Source organism: Capronia coronata (genome assembly GCF_000585585.1).
Source record: "Capronia coronata CBS 617.96 chromosome Unknown acBCG-supercont1.3, whole genome shotgun sequence".
Taxonomy (NCBI): Eukaryota; Fungi; Ascomycota; class Eurotiomycetes; order Chaetothyriales; family Herpotrichiellaceae; genus Capronia; species Capronia coronata.
This window is the reverse complement of record NW_006912895.1, coordinates 33,970-46,272: the sequence shown is the minus strand read 5'-3', so window position 1 is coordinate 46,272 and position 12,303 is coordinate 33,970. Positions and strand designations below refer to the sequence as shown.

At 51.1% G+C, this 12,303-nt stretch overlaps 5 protein-coding genes across 5 annotated transcripts; 1 reads left to right on the top strand and 4 right to left on the bottom strand.

Annotated features, from left to right (window-relative positions):
- Positions 1–46: 46 nt before the first annotated feature.
- Positions 47–1,226, bottom strand: A1O1_03300 (uncharacterized protein; the record flags this gene model as incomplete). The annotated part of the gene is made up of 2 exons (XM_007724205.1): positions 47–912; positions 965–1,226. The coding sequence occupies 2 exons, from the start codon at positions 1,224–1,226 to the stop codon at positions 47–49; spliced, it is 1,128 nt and encodes a 375-aa protein (XP_007722395.1).
- A 749-nt stretch (positions 1,227–1,975) lies between these two features.
- A1O1_03299 (uncharacterized protein) lies at positions 1,976–6,818 on the bottom strand (the record flags this gene model as incomplete). Its single annotated transcript, XM_007724204.1, has 2 exons — positions 1,976–6,466; positions 6,519–6,818. 2 exons carry the CDS (start codon positions 6,816–6,818, stop codon positions 1,976–1,978), a joined length of 4,791 nt encoding a protein of 1,596 aa, XP_007722394.1.
- A 446-nt stretch (positions 6,819–7,264) lies between these two features.
- On the top strand, positions 7,265–9,776 carry A1O1_03298 (DNA repair helicase rad15; the record flags this gene model as incomplete). Its single annotated transcript, XM_007724203.1, has 2 exons — positions 7,265–7,281; positions 7,331–9,776. 2 exons carry the CDS (start codon positions 7,265–7,267, stop codon positions 9,774–9,776), a joined length of 2,463 nt encoding a protein of 820 aa, XP_007722393.1.
- A 226-nt stretch (positions 9,777–10,002) lies between these two features.
- A1O1_03297 (uncharacterized protein) lies at positions 10,003–10,329 on the bottom strand (the record flags this gene model as incomplete). The annotated part of the gene is made up of 1 exon (XM_007724202.1): positions 10,003–10,329. The coding sequence occupies one exon, from the start codon at positions 10,327–10,329 to the stop codon at positions 10,003–10,005; it is 327 nt and encodes a 108-aa protein (XP_007722392.1).
- Positions 10,330–11,130: 801 nt separating this feature from the next.
- Positions 11,131–12,129, bottom strand: A1O1_03296 (ornithine cyclodeaminase; the record flags this gene model as incomplete). Its single annotated transcript, XM_007724201.1, has 1 exon — positions 11,131–12,129. The coding sequence occupies one exon, from the start codon at positions 12,127–12,129 to the stop codon at positions 11,131–11,133; it is 999 nt and encodes a 332-aa protein (XP_007722391.1).
- Between the last annotated feature and the right edge of the window lie 174 nt (positions 12,130–12,303).

The following is a 12,303-nucleotide window of genomic DNA, read 5'->3' as shown; positions in this document are numbered from 1 at the left end:
TAACTGAAGCCGTTGTTGCATGGTGTGCTCCATATAAGAACCACAGTCATCCCTGGTCATTCGGCGTGGGCAACTCCTTCCAGCGCGAGTTCTCTTCATACCCGCGCCAGCCCCAGCTTATGCAGTAATGCTTTGAGAGAAGGACGAATTCTTCGACTTCATCCATCCATTCCAATCCATCAATCCGCTCCTTCTCCTCCGGGGCAGTCCATCGTCGCCAAATGAATTCAATATCTACCGCTTCGGCACCTGATCTAACCCCATCATCTCCACTGAAACCGTGTGCCTTCAACCTTTCCTTCTGTTCCGGAAGTCCGCAGTACTTTTCTAGGGTTTGTAACTGAATACCCCTGCTCATGAGATTGCTGACCATTGTCCTGCCAAAGGAGTCATGGGGCCGAATCGGCTCATATAGGACAACGGCAACAGGCGTAGTAGCAGGAAAGAGTTGGCTGAAGTATTGCAATACGGCGTCAGCATCTTCGGGCGAAAGATAGATAAGACAGCACTCTGATATGATCAAGGTCGGCAACTCCTTGTCCAATCCTGTAATATCTGCATCAACATGAGGTAGTTGTCGCAGATCCTGTGGATGAATGTTATATTCCGGAGACGTTAGGGCTGTCCCGTCCTCTGAGATTCGCACATCAGATGCATGCATGTCCACTCCCGCAACCATCTTCGCCCTGTCTGCGAAGGCCACACCGCGCAATCGATCAATCTTTCTCCGAGTGTTGGTGTGGAAATCTATTTCGTGGTAGACAACACCAAAGTTGGGGTGTTTGTGTTTCAGGCGAAAGTATCTCGTATCACTGCCCGCGCCCAGGGAAACAATCTGCTTGCGTGCATGACCTGTAGAGGACAGAAACGTGTCGACAATGCGGTCAATAGATGCAGTACGCAGGTATGTGCCTGGAGACGACGATGTAAGAACTATCGCTGATCGCCCTCACAAGAAGCCTACCTCGGTTCATCAATGGTAGCCGCCTGCTGACAGGCTCATCCGCATTCATCAGCCGCGCAAATGGATCTTCCAGATAGCCAGCCTCCACTGCGCTTAGCCGCGAGGCAGCAGCATCATGATCGGTATGTTGGATTATCTCGTCCTGGACCTTTTCCCTTGTGTGCCGATCTCCAGAATTTGACGCTGCATTACCTCGACCCCTTCCTCTTCCTCGCTGACCGCGACGGAGCGTATTCAGGTTGGGTATTGTTGAAGCAGACATGAAGGAATGCTAATTTGCAGAAGAGTGGCCCGCGCGGTCACCTGCTGCTGCTTGTTAGTGAGATTTGCCGGCGTAGTTCTACTACTGTAGATGTCAAGAACATACCATGCAGGTAAGTGCTATCTGATCTACTAATAATACTAGTAGGTCGTCAAGACCCGCCAAGAATTGTTTATTTTCAGTCCATTTGCGGACATAATAGTCGTACTACTAGAGCATCAAACTACCTAGGTAGGTACGCAAGCTTGCAGAAACAGCGGCGGACTGTAATATAACACGCTATATCAACTCTACTGAATGAGCATCGTCCGAGAAGCTGTTACAGAGCCCCAACCTGCACCGTGTGCTCGCGCAGAGGCGTTATTGAGTGGTAACAATGCATCATGTTCTCGGATTTGGTTGCCTACGGGCGCCAATATGATTCCTTCCAAAGGTGAATTGCAGCTGAGCGGTTCCGGCCTGTATGACCTTTGGGCGTTTTCCAGCATGGCGTTGTTCCGAAACGTCCAGCAATGTCAACGCCTTGCTCAACAGAAGAGGTCTTAACCGGGCGATCTCGCCGCCAATTAGATCCAGGTAAAAGAGCCTCCTTCTCATACTGTCTTCGGCGGCTCGCAACGTCGCGCCATAACTCCATAGCAGCATGAAGATAGGCTTGAACGTAGGCAAGCCGCGCTGAACGGTGGCCGACTTCCGAAAGCAGAGTAGGCATCGTGCACGGTGAACTCGTCAATTTCGGTGATCCCTTTTCAAGCGTAGTTGAAATTGTTGCGACAGAGCGGACAGCTCGAGCTGTTGGAGCTTTTGAACCATCTGAACAGGCATGTGCCATGAAAAGTGTTTCGACAAGTGCCGCATCTCTTGTTCGGTGTTTGCATGTCAGTACCGATGATACTGTAGCATATAGCACATTCACTTTGACCTTTCAGAGCCCCTTGGACGTTCCGGCGGAATGCTATCAGACCTTCAATGATACTTCCTGTACTAAATATGATGATCTGGAAAGTCCTAAGCCATGATTGCCAATTCTTTTCCGAAACACCGACTCGCGTACGCGAAGATACGCTGGGTGAGTCAAGAGGATACGTGGCGGGTAATGAGATAGCCAAAGTAATTGGGGGCGATTCAGGATCGACGGCGACCGATGCCACGATTTCGGATCCTCCGACAGATGCTTTGGCATTCACCGAGGCTTCACTGTCATCCTCCGGTTGGTTGGCAACCCACTCGGTGACTGTGCGAATCGCGGCTGCAATCAGGGACGGTGAAAAGAACTTTTGAGTCCAGCTCTCCAGAGGTAATTTCACACGGTTCTTCTGTTCGAGGAACCATCCTCTTGTCAGACTCGGAAGGTAGAGCAAGCAGCAATAGTACAAATGCATCGAAAGCCTTTGCTCTCCTTTTTCGTCCAAGTCGTCGGGGCCTAGCTCGAACGTTTCAAGATCGACCTTTGAAGCATCCAGAGGACGACTGCCGGTGACGCGACAAATATCACAGATCACTTCTAGAAGTCTTGGAAGGACGTGGCCCTCTTTGATGTCTGAAGTGTACATCTCCCGAAGTTTGTAGGACGCCTTGGTGAAGTGATCAAATATCAGTTGCCAGCGAAGCAAGTACGTCTGTCGATTTGAACCGGGCCCTAGTTCCAAGGACCCTGTCGTATTTGACAAGAGGGACAGGAGCTCGTCGGGCAAATGAGTAATTCTGTGTTCGAGGGCAAGCTCCAATGAAAACTGCTCCTGTTGTGCCGGGATCGAACGATGCAGGAGATCGTATGCGGCACCTCGAATTGCGGGCTCTCTGGACGATAGGAAGGAATACAATTCCGCGTCGTGTGAGAGAGAAATATGTAAAAGCTGTCTCCGTAGCATTTCCGCAGCTATCTGGCGTGGTTGGTCCATTTCCTCTTTCGGGTCCTTGAAAATATGCAGGCATCGCACCAAGCCATCCTCGAGAGACGCCTGGGCAGCTTCCCATGAATCTCTCACATCGTCATTTGAGTCATCCGACGCAGCGAGACTTCTGAGACGCGCGTATAGGCGCAGGGAAGCATGGAGAAGAGGGATGTTATCTGCCAAGTCGTGTCCATCATGCCACAGTGTGAGCAGACACGTTAGAATGCGCTCCCAGTGTGGGCCATAGACATCTTTGACGGCAGAAAGGACTGGATCTAGTAGTCTCATCGCTTCTGTTTGATAGCCTAGGTCATCCGACTTGTCCGTCAAAAGGCGCGTTAACGTCTGTACGAAGAAAATAAGTCGTTGGCTCGGGATCTCTTCCAGAGATTTTGACCTGCCGTCAAGAAGCAAGTCAAGTAGTACAAGCGACCGCAGCCCTGCTACAGAGCCCTCCGATTTAAGCTCCGTGCCCATAGCGATCAGCTCATTGAGAAGTCTGCGACCTGACGGACCGCTAATGATCTGATCACGGCAAGCACATATGAGGCTTGCGGAACGTGTAACCTCGGGCGCGTTGTACATCTCTTTCATCTCAATATCAAAGGACGACGTAATGCGACTCGGCCCAAACTCATCAACATAACGAGATGCGATATCTGTGAATGCTAGACCTTTCAGATACGACTCTGGCGTCAAATCAGCTGTTGAGCGAATCGCGTTGATCCAGGTGTTGATCAAGCCATCATCTTGAATCCATTTTTGGACGAGAGAGTTTCCTTGAGAAAGCACGTCCGCTGCCTCCTCGATGACCTCGTTGCTTGTATTCTGCCAAATATCGTTCGCGGATTCCATTGTAAGCTTCTCATTCACAAGCTGCAATGCCAAAGGATAATGAAAGTAAAGTACTCCGAGTTGCTCGGCGGGTAGGAGAGGAAGGATGTGTGTGTCGGAGGCCATCCTCGTGACATACAGGACTAGTCGAAACAGAAGAGAAAACTCGTCCGCATCGCGAAGATTATGGGTCGATTGTTGGACATTTCCCTGCTCAAGCATAAATACGATGCCGTGAAGTGGGTTGGTCACAACTAATGAACGAGGTCGCTTTCCAGAAATGTGACCTTGAAGGGCGCCGACCCACTGAGAGGCGGATGGCAAGAGCGCCGCCACCGACCCGGCTTGGTCCGGCGCTGTATTCTTGAAAGTGTCTTTCGCAAGGTCGATCAATGTGAAAATAGACAACGGTACACCAGTGCCGGACAGCTGGTCCGTAATGACTTTGGCGGAGGTTGAGGCAGCTGTGTCCTGGCCGGAAGGGGCTGATCGGATCTTTTCTATTAACAGCTTCGCCAGATCTGCTATCTCGGAGTTCTGTGAGTCTGATAGCAAGAGACTCCGTGACAGCAACTCGCCTCCTGTGCTGTTGGAGATCGCAAGAGCGCTGTCGGGACCGCTAAATAGGTCAAGGAGGAAATGGAGTGTGACCTGTTGGGAGGCTGCATCTCTGTCGGAGGATAACCGTCCGAGAATGCATTTGAAACAGCTCTCCCAAAAGTTCGAAAGCCGAAGCTTTGGATTCCGCAGAATTGCTCGGGCCATTCGTTGGACTGCATCCTCCTCGAGTGCAGAGGATGTCTTGTGCAAGACAAAAGCCTCGAGCTCGGGGTTATTTGATAGTGTCTCTTCTGAAACCTGACTCAGAAGCCTTGAGATTGCGCTTATAGCATATCCGCTGTCCGCAGAATGTATCAAATTCGAGACAATTTGTTCGATATTTTTACCACGATTTAGAATGATGGTAATGATATATTCCGCAGAAGGGCTGTTGAGTAGAGCCATGGCATCTGATGTCAAGAAGTCTTCCAGCCATTGGGGCGTTGGCGAATGGGGATCGACTACCACGCGCTCGAGTACAAAGGCTGCGGAATAAGGCTTGCCGTTCCGAGACCTTAGAAGTTCCGTTGCAACGCCGAGCAGTTTTTCGTCACCCTGTTGGAAGACACGTACTGCATATGAGCTCTCAACAGGACCAAGACCACCCGATTTCAAGACAGAGGATCTCAATTGAAATAGACGTTGTGCTTGAGCAGTAACAGAATCCTGAGACTTTGAAAAATCCTTGGAGGTCTCCGGAAGGGACAATTTCATAGCATTGGAGAGCTCTTCACATACCCTTAGCCAGGCACTTTCGAAAACATCATGCAAGCCGTGGCGGAGAACGCTGACCAGTATGCTCGTCGCAATTCGCAGGTCACAAGAGGCGGGCAGTTTCCCGGAGGTCTGCGCCATGTCATGAGCAATGTACTGAGTGACCAAAGGGACTAGCTCCTCGTTCATCAATTTCGTCTTCGAGTCGTCGTCGCGGAGCATATCCAAGATCCAAAAGGATATCTCGACGTAGGCTAACCATGCCGTCTGCAGGTTTTGGCGGGGTTCTTCAGGGCTGGTGATGCCGGCACGCAAGGCACCGATCAACCTGGTGGCGGAGGGTAAGTCCACCTTGCGGTCGACATGTTCCGGAGCCCATACCTCGAGGGGAATTCGTTTGAGAAGTGCGGCAATTGCGACCCAGAAATCCGCTGGTCCTCTTTGCGAGCCGTTCTTGAGGTATTGATGCAGTCTTTTGGAAGCAGGTGTTTTCGACGAATAGTCGGACGTCCAGATTTCAGGCCGGCGTCCCGTCAAGGCGAGGAGTGCCTCCGACAGCTGACGTGACGATCCGAGTTGGCTGTTGTGAAGTGCCTTGCCAATAAAGCATGCGCTGATTGAAGGCCAGTCCAGGTATGCGTCGACCGTCTCGGTACAAACAATAACAAGAGCACATATGGCTTTGCGCAGATTTGGATCTTCGGAATATGAATATTCCCAAAGCCTCTTGTCTGTCACGATCTGTTCGAGGCGCTCAGGTAGCGCAGCCGCGTTTCCGTCAGCGGGCCCCGAAAAGTTGTTCCTGAGAACCTGACAGAGCATGTAGATGGCATTCCCGACAACTCGGACAAACTTCGCCTCGGCATCGTCAGGTGTCGTCGACCGTTCATCGCTTAGAGTACTAGGAGTCTGAACCAAAATCGCGTCCTCGGCATATTCAATGAGAGCTTCTTTGTAGACTTTCCACAATGCCCTTCTCCTATCCTCGGTTGTAAACGCAGTCGAAATCGACTCTTGCGCTACCCGCGCTACCAGCTTGTCACTGTCATAGGCCCCGGACAGCCACGAACCGATCACCTTGGACAAATGCGGCGCTATTCGTCTGCCGGAGGTTGCCGTCAGAGTGCCTTGGATAGTATGTGCGAGTTGTCGAACTCGTCGACTATTGTCGATGGAGGTGCGCGGATATAGACCGACCTGTGACAACTTCGTCAGTCAAGAGTCAAATGCCATATCAAGGTTGACACACCCATGCTTCTAGTAGACCTGGATCGATTTGTTCAGCCGAGCTAACGGAGCTGATATACTCTTGCAATTCTTCCAACGCTTTTGCTTTTGTAGTACTGTCTTTCTTGGTCAAATTCCGAAGGGCGACGACAATATTAGGATTAGACACGCCGCTGAGGTCTGGTTGCTCCGTGATATATGATAACGACGAAACAGCGGATCTGAAACCACCCGACAGGGAACCGACACCAAAAGAGGATGCTCCAAAGGCAGCAGAGGCAGCACGGGCGCTTGAGGCCTGTGATTTGAATTTCTTGCTCATGCTGAGCGTTCGCCCTCGTCGTGGTAGTAGTTCGAGATTTGCTAGATCGCGAATGTCTCGGAAATGATTCACTTCGGCGCTATACCGCTGAGAAGCCTTTTGTGAGTCGACTCCAAATTTTTGGAGTGTATTTATGACGTCGGCGCCGATCGAGCAATAATCGTCAGTACTTCTATAGGTGGTTTGGTACCTTTGCAGATGGTGCCTGAAACTAAAGGACAATACGCGCCTCATACCACTGTCTGCCTGCGGCGACCGCGTGCCACCTTGCTGCGCTACTTCCACGCTCACAAGGAAGGGCCTTGATTCCAAGTACTTGGATAGTTCTCGCCCCAACCCATCGCCTTTTGACGGCAGCACTGCAATCGTTGAAGTTTCAAAGTATCTGAGATTCATGCCAAAGCTGGAACGCCGAAGTGGTGGCCAATCCAGGTCACTCCCTCACCATGAAGTTCTTCATCGAGTATGGATTGCCATGCCGGTCCGAGACAACGTTGACTGACCAGACATAGTGATCTCCCAGTCCTATTCCCCTATCCTCGAATTTACCCCGAACAATATGCATACATGTGCGATCTCAAACGAACCCTTGACGCCGGTGGTCACTGCGTTCTCGAGATGCCTTCCGGGACGGGCAAGACAGTCTCTCTACTTTCTCTTATTGTCGCCTACCAGCAACATTACCCAGAGCATCGAAAACTCATCTACTGCTCGCGTACAATGTCGGAGATCGAAAAGGCGTTGGCCGAGTTGAAAGCGCTCATGAAATACCGTTCGGATCAGCTTGGCGTTGTGGAAGACTTTCGAGGCCTCGGATTGACCAGCCGCAAGAACCTGTGTCTACATCCTTCAGTGAAGCGAGAAAAGAGCGGTGCCGTTGTTGACGCCAGATGTCGGAGTCTGACCGCGGGATTTGTGAAGGAGAAGAAAGAACGCGGCGAGGACGTCGAGGTCTGTATATACCACGACAACCTGGATCTTCTGGAGCCTCATAATCTGGTCCCGCCAGGCGTCTTTACACTGGACGGCTTGCTCAGATATGGGGAAGATCACAAGCAGTGTCCGTACTTCTCCGCCCGAAGGATGATGTCTTTCTGCAATGTCATTATCTACTCGTACCATTACCTCCTGGACCCAAAGATCGCAGAACGGGTCTCCAAAGAATTGTCAAAAGACTGCATTGTGGTCTTTGACGAAGCTCACAATATCGACAATGTCTGTATCGAGTCCTTGTCGATCGACCTAACGGAAGACTCGCTGAGGAAAGCAACTCGTGGTGCGAACAATCTGGAACGCAAGATCGAGGAGATGAAAGCTTCGGACGAGGAGAAGTTGCAAAACGAATACCAAAAGCTTGTCGAGGGCCTTCGAGAAGCCGATGAGGCTCGAGCAGAAGATGCGTTCATGTCAAACCCAACTTTGCCTGATGACTTGCTGAAGGAAGCCGTCCCCGGCAACATCCGTCGGGCTGAACACTTTGTCGCCTTTCTAAAGCGGTTCATCGAGTATTTGAAGACCCGGATGAAGGTTCTATACGTCATCCAGGAGACTCCTCCCTCATTTTTATCCCATCTCAAGGAGCTAACCTTTATCGAACGCAAACCCCTTCGATTTTGTGCCGAACGTCTGACTTCCCTTGTTCGGACGCTCGAATTGACCAATATTGAAGATTACCAACCATTGCAAGAGGTCGCCACTTTCGCCACGTTAGCTGCGACCTACGAAACTGGCTTTTTGTTGATTTTGGAACCCTTTGAGACAGAGCAAGCCACAGTGCCGAACCCGATCTTACACTTTGTATGCCTCGATGCATCGATAGCCATCAAACCGGTCTTCGAACGCTTCTCCTCGGTTATCATCACTTCGGGAACCATATCTCCGCTGGAAATGTACCCCAAGATGCTCAATTTTACTACCGTCTTGCAGGAATCATATCCAATGTCGCTTGCCCGACGTTCTTTCTTACCGATGATTGTCACACGTGGCTCGGACCAGCAGTCGATCACATCCGGATTCCAATCTCGATCCGACCCCGGAGTGGTTCGAAATTACGGCGCTCTACTTTTTGAATTCGCAAAGATCACCCCAGATGGCATTGTGGTTTTCTTTCCTTCCTACCTCTACATGGAAATGATCATTAGTATGTGGCAGGGCATGGGTATTCTCGATCAGATCTGGACCTACAAACTGATCTTGGTCGAGACTCCGGATGCACAGGAGACGAGTCTAGCCCTGGAAACGTACCGCACCGCGTGCGAAAACGGGAAGGGCGCAATCCTCCTCTGTGTAGCCCGTGGCAAAGTATCCGAAGGTATCGATTTCGACCATCACTTTGGACGGACTGTACTGTGTATGGGTGCTCCTTTTCAATACACCGAATCACGAATTCTGAAAGCTCGATTGGAGTTTTTGCGCGAGAACTACAGAATCAAAGAACAAGACTTCCTTTCTTTCGACGCCATGAGACATGCGGCACAGTGTCTAGGCCGTGTCCTAAGAGGAAAAGACGATTATGGAATCATGGTTTTGGCCGACCGTCGCTTCCAAAAGAAACGCAACCAACTACCCAGATGGATTGCCGAAGAGATTCATGACGGCCAAACTGGATTAAGCACTGATGCCGCTGTGGGTATGGCAAAGAAATTTTTGAGAAGCATCGCACAGCCGCTGGGAGCGGTCCAAAAAGCGGCTGACGGCACCACAAAAGGCAAAGACAGCTGGGATTTGAAAGAGCTGGAGAACTTCCAGCGTGAGCAGAAGATGACGAGAGGAGAAGGGGACTTTGGGAGGCACGACGCATATTCACACGACTATATGCATAGCGAGGTCAACACTGTACGAGCACCAAACCAGAACGGTGCTGTAGCTCGTCCAAATGCCGCAGACGAATTTGATGACGACATCGCGGACGAGGACCTGCTGATTGCGGAAAGAATGCATATCGAAATAGTCGGATGAAGTCCCAATAGGTTCCCGATCAGGCCCGAAACCGGCGAGTGTTCTACTTACCATCCAGTGATCCGCAAAGGATTCATCGGATAGCCACTGATTTTTTGGTTGTCGAGCAGCCAATTGACCACCTCGCATCGATCATCACCTCTTGTCAACCATTTCTCACCTGGCCCAGGTTAGTTCCGTCCAAGGACGCCTCCCGAAACATTGGGGATTCTGGTGTGCCACAACCTCAAGTCACAGATGACGATGCTTTGGGAATGCCAGGTTGGACGGGATGCCTTTTTCTCGATTTTAACTCCGGCAGTGAAATACGAATCTGGCCCGAGTTACGTTCACCGTGTGCGCCTTCTTGAGCATCAAGTCCAAAAGCCTGCTGTGTCCCGAGCCAGACCTCGGTGGAGCGGCTTTGCGGGATCAAGTCGATTGGCGGAACGTTCACAACGAATGCACAGGGGTGGTCATGATGGGCAAAGTCGGCGTCTGAGTGCACCGACTGCCTCTGTGGCGGCGAGTCCGGTGTAGGCGGCAGGACAGAGTTGCCAGTGCAGGAGGTCATTTTTGGTCTGGGCCCAGCACGGCTGGAGTGATCTGCGTCGCGATCGGATCTGATTCATTCTGCTCGACAACTAGGCCGTCATGCAGATTTGAACGAACTGCCCTCTCAAGGTTTCACTCGTCCAGCCTACCGTACTCCTGCTGGGTAAAACTCGCACAGAGTACGACAGAGTCGGCCCCAGGGGCTGGAATGAAGAAAATGATCGGAGTGCCGAATTTGACCATGAAGATTTTATCCTACGCGAAGCACTCTGGAAGGCGAGGCATCGTTGGAGAATACAGGAATGAAGCCGTGATGGGCTGCAACGGGTCAACTGGGACAAGGAGCAGTATTATTCGAGTTGGATGGATATTGCCACTGAGAAAACATCTCCTAGATTCCTTGCATGGAAACGACTGCCCTCTTTATTGCCGTCAGGGTCAATCAAAGACTCGCTATCGATCGCAATGCAGAAGAGTGTATGGCCGAGCCACGGGCAAACTTGACGAAGTGAGAGAGGCTCCCTACAGGCCCCTTATGCGGGATCCCTCCTTTCGAAGGTGACATGATCATCGAGGCTGGCTTAGATAGGGTGGGGGCCCATTTGATCGGGGAATGCTGTTTCGGAGCTTGACGCGGCATTGTTCCGCCTAAGAGCTGAACAGAAAATTGCTCGCTCAACGATGTTCTATTTGATTATTCCCTGGAGCGACCGGTACTTGCAATGGTCCGCAACCTGCGTCACTAATCGTTGCTCATACAGCAAGCCCATCATTCATGAGATCACTACGAAAACGCCTGAGAGCCTTCCGCGTCGGTCATTCAAAAATCATCGACAAGTAGTCCAAGACCCTTCTCTTCCGCCATGGCAAGCAGTTCTCGGGCGATAACGATGTCCATGATGCCCAACCCTACACATTTGAAGACCACGTTCCCAGCCGCTGTTAGCGGGTCGTCGCCATGAAGCTCGCCAATTTCGATAAGCTGATCTGCGGTGACATTAGCTTTGATCAGTTCTCCCGCCTCAACAAGACACCCTTCCTTGGTGTCCACGTAGATGCGACCTCCAGAGAGCAATGTTTGTGAATCAACCTCCTGCATGAAGGGCTTGTAAGATCCTATCAGCGATATGAACCGTGGCTTTGCACTGAGATAGGTATAGGGAAAATGTGGTGTAGTCGCTGGAGTGCAGCAAAAGATAACATCCGAGTCTTCAAGACGGCTGCGCAGTTGCGAATCGTAGTCTGGAGCTGTCTTCAGTAGCAGCGTGAGTTTTGTTTCTGGGTATCTTTGCGCCATCTCCTCGAACAGTAGCTCCATCCTTCGCGGACTGCTCCGATTGACGACAGTGACTTGTTTGATGTCGCTCAGGAGAAGTGCCAACTTGATATGCCACTCTGCTTGTCGGCCAGCTCCAAAGACGACAACTTTCGCCTTCGAATGCTGGTATCGGGCATATGGGATCATGACGGCCAGTGCCGTTCGAAAAGCAGTGACTTCAGCCGCATTCAAAACTCCAAGCAAATCGCCCTCCGGAGCGAAAACATTGATGGAGCCTTTCAAGCCGCCAGAGCTGAGAGTGACAACTTTGATACCCGTCGAGGTGGTGGTCGACGAGGGCATGAAAAGGGATGTGTTGCCCAACTTGGTCGTAATGGACTCTCTTTCCGGCTGATGAATCATTCGCTCCTCGGGTGCAACCCTTGTGTTCCGAGAAAATTCTCTCAAGATGTCATGCAGCCTTTCAAGTAGCCGCCGACTCTCTTCCTGAGAAAGACTCGAAAGCAGTGTCAGGACGTCTCGGTCCCTGAGCACCAGCATGGCTAGCTTGCTGTGGGAGTCGTCACCAAACCTTGACTGGAATAGAGGCCTGTAGATGGAATGGAGGAGGTGACCGCGGTAGACGCTGTTATGAAAGACTTATATGTTGAACATGAACGTGGCTTTGAAGGTTATCTTTAAGGTTTGGAAAATCATTATCACGTTAATCAGTTT